The following is a 5989-nucleotide window of genomic DNA, read 5'->3' on the forward strand; positions in this document are numbered from 1 at the left end:
TATATATATATATATATATATATATATATATATATACACATACATATACACACACACACACAGTCACACTTGCACTTATATACTTGCACAGCACTTAAAGTGCATAGTCTAAAACAAACAAAATAACAAATAATAAAGAAATGAAAAATTAATAAAATATAAATAAAAACAGATGCATTTAAATAATGAAAAAAAGTATATCTATATGTGTTTTTAGACCGTTGTTTCATGAGACGCTGCAAGAGACGTGAGCGCAACAGTCAAACGCGTCCATAATTACACAGAAAAACAATGGGAAAGCAGCGCAAGCGAATAATAAACCTGTGAAGAACTACTACCGTATGTCTGATATTTCATGTTTGCCTCACGGTGACAGACTGAAAGCTGCTGTTGTTTTTACAGAATATTTATAGTTAATAATACTCTACTGCTGTTATATCTTTAGTCATTCTAAATTTGAATTACCTTGACTTAGGATTTTTATTATTTCTGAACATATATTATGTGTAAAACAAGTTTGTACAAGATGTAGTTGTAGTTCATGCATCCTTTCTGCAAAAATAGGCCTACTTAACAAGCGATTAGTTTAACATTTACATCATGTTGACAGCTTCATGTGTGCTGCACTCGGAATATAATTTTCTTTAACTAGAGGGTTAATAAAGAACAAGTTACTTGAATCATGTTGTGGTTACATTTTCAAGTCGACTAGTTAAAAATCGTTAAAAAAATCAAGAATTGTTCTGAAAAAAATCGAGATTGTAATTTTTTTGCCGAATCGGCCGGCCCTAGCTCTAGCGTTGGTGTTTTGAGTCGTGTGACGTACCTCAGGCCGTTGACGATGTCCTTGGTCTTGAGAGAGAGTTTGAGCGTGTGTATGACGAGACGAGAGCTAAACTAGCATCTGCGTGAGAGAATCACCTCCACCAGGCGGCCGATGTTAGCGATGTGAGGAGAGGATTCGCTGACCGTCTCGTCTTTCTCCATCTGAACACACACACACACACACACACACACACACACACACACGGGTCAGAGGGTAACCCGAGGCGGTCACATGACTCCACTGAGTGCTATAAGCAGAGCGGAGGTCAGAGCGGTACCTGTCTGGTGAGGCTGCCGCCCAGGTTCATGGTGCCGGAGCCGGTTTTGGTGGTCTGGAGCCACAGCATTACTGTAGAAAACTGAACAGAGCAGCTCAATCTTCAAACAACAGCAGACCTCAGGAAGTCAAACTGAAGGCGTTTGGCTAATGTTTAATGATTTCATGTCATGACACAGATTTGGGGCGCAGTTTAAAATCCTGACTCGTGTGATTGTTATTTACTAGAAATAAAAAAAAAACTAGCAATATTACATTGTCAGAAATGTAAAAATAAATAAATAAACAGGCAAAATATAAAGAAAAAATTATAATAATTATTTTAAAAAATGTTAAACATATAGTAAATAAAAAAATACACTATTTTTAAAAAATAAATCTGATTATTTGTTCATTTGAATAAACTATAAAATATTTCTTACAATAATATAGTCAACGCCGAATGGTCAAATTATATCATACTATATGAGCTGCTTAATTTTTAATTAATCTTAGATATTCTTTACATTTTTTGAAACCATGTTACCAAGATTTGGGAGATAAAAGCAGTTCACATTATTTACTGGCAATAAACAACAACAACAACAAAATCTAACTTTTTAAGTAATTTTTAGATAAAACAAAATAGTTATTTTAAATTACAAAAATATTTCACAAAATGTATTTTTGATCAAATAAACGCAGTCTCGGTGAGCAGAAGAGACTTTAAAACAGTTTTCCAAACTACTGAAACTTACAATATGTTCCGTAAATAAATGTAATAAAGCAAAAACCAAACCTCACTACCCAACACAATTTTTTCATAAATCTAAGTTTTCATTCATTTGAACGAATTCTTGTATAATTTGTAAAGTTTGAATAATTTCAGTAGCAGCGTTGAATAGCTGAGCTTGACAAATGACACGAGAGCTACAATAATCATGGACTTCCTGTCTGCACAGGAAGTGGAGCGCCGGCTCTCACCTGCACCTCCACCACGTGGATGGAGTCCCAGCATCCCTTGATCTTCTTGGAGCCGTCTCCAGCTTTCTTGATGAGGATGACTCCGGCGAATCCGTGATCCAGATCCCACAGGTAGACGGAGGAAACCCCGCCCTCGAAATACCTGCGAGAGCGAGCGGAGCGTCAATCACGGCTGCCGCCCAATCAGAGCGCGGGGGCGTGTGGTGGGCGTGTACTCACAGGTCTCTGTACTGGTCGAAGGCGTTGTTAGCCTCCACCTCCAGCTTGCGCAGACGAGCCGAGGGCATGGCGCCGTCGTCGATCGGAGGCTCGTATTTATTACTCCAGGGAGATCTGAGAGAAACAATCACCACCAGAGTCTTCATTCCTTGACAAATTCACCCGCATTCGGTTTTATTTGTTCAGTTCAACTGCAGCAATCAAAAAGCACGACTGATTCATTGAAATCATGAAACTTATGCTACTGATCAAACTACATTTTTGAGGCCTTGTGAAATTGGTTTTATTTTTTCCCTCAAATTCTGTGTTTTACATTTTCATTTTTTTCTGGTTTCCTTTTTTTCCATTTTAATTTAACTTAATTTCCCTGGATTCAGTTTTTAATCTGAATTCTGTTTATTTCGGCATGCTGTTAAATTAAAGTTTGATCAGCATGTCCAGTTAATTAAAATCATGAAACTTATACAACTTAACAAAGGTTAACCAAAAAAAAACAATTTTAAGGCCATTTTAAATCCAATTTAGTTTTCCCAAATTCGGTTTATTTTTCCTTACAAACACCTTTATTATTTAAATTTGACTGGATTCCTTTTATTTGAATCCCATTTTAAAAGTTAAATAAAATTTTAGTAATAAAAAAGCTTGTCTAATTTGTTCAAATCACTTAACTTTTACAATTTAAGAACAATTTATTTTGAGTTAAAAAAAAAACAAAAAAAAACTTACATTAAGGGCCCTATGAGACTCATTTTATGTTTCCACATTTTTTTTTTAATTAAATGTTTGTTTTTTTGATGGTTTAGTGTTTTAACATCAAAAAGCATGCCTAATCAGTTGACTCTTTAATAAAATTTAAATATAAAAATAAAATACATTTTTAACAATTTAATCATTTATTTAAAATTTTATTTTACAATAATAGGCCCTATTAAATGTTTTATTTTCTCAGAAATTATTTTCAAATTTTTTCTGGATTTATAAAGGCATAAAACTAATATTTTAAAACCTATTCAAAAGCAAATAAATCCTTTTACTTTTGGTAAACAAAGACATTCAGTGCATGTAAAGAGCAGCGTATCTCTTTTAGATGTTAACGCACCTGTAGGAGTCTCCATCACGGTTGTAGTCACAGAGCAGATAGTCTTTGCCCACGACTTTATCACGCGCGATCTTCAGCGGCTGATCCACTGACGACAGCAGGTCTTCACACAGACTGGGCACCTGAGACACACACACACACACACACACACACACACACACACACACACACACACGTCATTAGAGGAAGTGAATTCCTGTCAGACACTCATTATTGACACAGTCACTTCCTTCCATAAACCCTGAGAAACATCTGACCGCTTGCTGTGTGACTGACACTCACGCTAATAACCGCTAACAACCACCCGACACGCACACGCACACACACACACGCACGCTAGGGGTGTGTGATATTGACCAAAAATTATATCTCGATATTTTCTGGGATTTTATGGATGACGATAATTAGACGATATTTTGCTGAGTGTGTTATTGTGCTGGTACCTTAAGGACTGCTGAAGACAGCTGACTCCTAATGTTTTTAATATTCTTCATATTCTGAGGTTAGGGTTAGGGTTAGGGATTGCGCGTTCTCGTGTGCGTGCGTGTGTGATTGTGAGCGTGCGTGCGTGTGTGTGTGAGCGTGTGCATGCGCGTGTGATTGTGTGTGCGTGTGAGAGCGTGTGCGTGTGTGAGCGTGTGCATGCGCGTGTGATTGTGTGTGCGTGTGAGAGCGTGTGCGTGTGTGAGCGTGTGCATGCGCGTGTGATTGTGTGTGCGTGTGAGAGCGTGTGCGTGTGTGAGCGTGTGCATGCGCGTGTGATTGTGTGTGCGTGTGAGAGCGTGTGCGTGTGTGAGCGTGTGCATGCGCGTGTGATTGTGTGTGCGTGTGAGAGCGTGTGCGTGTGTGAGCGTGTGCATGCGCGTGTGATTGTGTGTGTGTGTGTGTGAGCGTGTGCGTGCGTGTGTGATTGTGAGCGTGCGTGCGTGTGTGTGTGAGCGTGTGCATGCGCGTGTGATTGTGTGTGCGTGCGTGTGTGATTGTGAGCGTGCGTGCGTGTGTGAGCGTGTGCATGCGCGTGTGATTGTGTGTGCGTGTGAGAGCGTGTGTGATTGTGTGTGCGTGCGTGTGATTGTGTGCGTGAGCGTGCGCGTGACATATCAAATCATTTACCACCTTTAGTAAGAATATACAAACATTCTAATGTAAAACCATCTATGTTTCAGTATCTTAACAGTAATTCTGAAATCTTTTCATGCCTGTCTGCTAATACACCAGATGTTGCTGTGATTAATGAGGAGTGTAGAGAGCTGTTTGTTTTGGAGGCTGCATGCACCTTTGACTCTAGTATGGAGGAAGCTTTCATGACTAAAGTCATTAAATATCAACCACTCCTAAATACCATTTCAGAGATAGGTTATAGAGGCCGATTACTTGTTTTTATATTTGGCAGCTTAGGACACACACACAGGCTGGTTGTAAGAGGGCTTCAACAACTTAGGATGCCCAAAAAGAGGGCTAAACAGCTAGCAAAGTACTGTGCTTTGTCCTCTATCATAGGCAGCTGTCATATATGGAGGAGACGCTGTTATTTATACCCATAACAACTGAGTGATATGCTTAATATTGTGAAGACCTGCTGCATGCCATTGGTCCATGATTTTGTACTAACTGCAGATTCATCAGATTTATCTAACTGCATCTATAATATTTACGTCCTTGTAAGTTATTTCTTTTAAGTGGACTTAAATAAATTGTTAAAATGTGTATATAACAACAAAATGCGTCCTAGCACTTCCACTGTGTCCAATATTCCAACATTCATAAAAAGTGTTCCTTTAAAGGTTAGTTCATTCTTTCAATTGATATGTCTTCAGAGTGAGCCTGATTATCACTGTATTTATTTTCAAGGCATTTTACTGTATAGTTTGGGAGAAAACTAAAAGCAAAATCACCCCAAACAACAAAATGCGTCCTGGCACTTGCACTGTGTCCAATTTTCCAAAACTCATAAAAAGTGTCCCTTTATAGGTTAGCTCATTCTTTCAATTGATATGAATTCAGAGTGACCTTGACTATCACTCTATTCATTTTCAAGGCATTTTACTGTATAGTTTTGGAAAAACCTAAAAGCAAAATCACCCCAAACAACAAAATGCGTCCTTGCACTTGCACTGCGTCCCATTTTCCAACACTCATAAAAAGTGTTAATTTGTAGGTTAGCTCATTCTTTCAATTGATATGTGTTCAGAGTGAGCCTGACTATCACTGTATTTATTTTCAAGGCATTTTACTGTATAGTTTTGGAGAAAACTAAAAGCAAAATCACCCCAAACAACAAAATGCGTCCTTGCACTTGCACTGTGTCCAATACTCCAACACTCATATAAAATGTTCCTTTATAGGTTAGCTCATTCTTTCAATTGATATGTGTTCAGAGTGAGCCTGACTACAGGTCGATGAGGTCGCTGAGGTTCTTCTCGATCTGCTGCGGAGGCAAGCGCCTCATCAGGTCCAGCGCACAGTCCAACTGCTGCTCGTTCTGCGGAGAAACACACCATCATACACATTAACCTATGTTTGTAAACACACAAAATAATAAATGCTGTTCTACTGAACTTTCTATTCATCTGTGAATCCTGAAAAATAAAATGTATCACAGTTTC

The 5989-nt window shown here is 38.4% G+C and overlaps 1 protein-coding gene across 1 annotated transcript in view; it reads right to left on the bottom strand.

The window, feature by feature from the left end:
* Positions 1-5989, bottom strand: part of LOC107656895 (capping actin protein of muscle Z-line subunit beta) — a 17356-nt gene that overhangs the window by 3797 nt on the left and 7570 nt on the right. Inside the window, 5 exon segments of the mRNA XM_016444832.1 lie at positions 827-987; positions 1104-1184; positions 2024-2207; positions 2285-2398; positions 3384-3505. Of these exon segments, the coding sequence (XP_016300318.1) occupies positions 827-987; positions 1104-1184; positions 2024-2207; positions 2285-2398; positions 3384-3505 (662 nt within the window).

This window comes from Sinocyclocheilus anshuiensis, unplaced genomic scaffold, assembly GCF_001515605.1.
Source record: "Sinocyclocheilus anshuiensis isolate Anshui unplaced genomic scaffold, SAMN03320099.WGS_v1.1 scaffold2493, whole genome shotgun sequence".
NCBI classification, from domain to species: Eukaryota; Metazoa; Chordata; class Actinopteri; order Cypriniformes; family Cyprinidae; genus Sinocyclocheilus; species Sinocyclocheilus anshuiensis.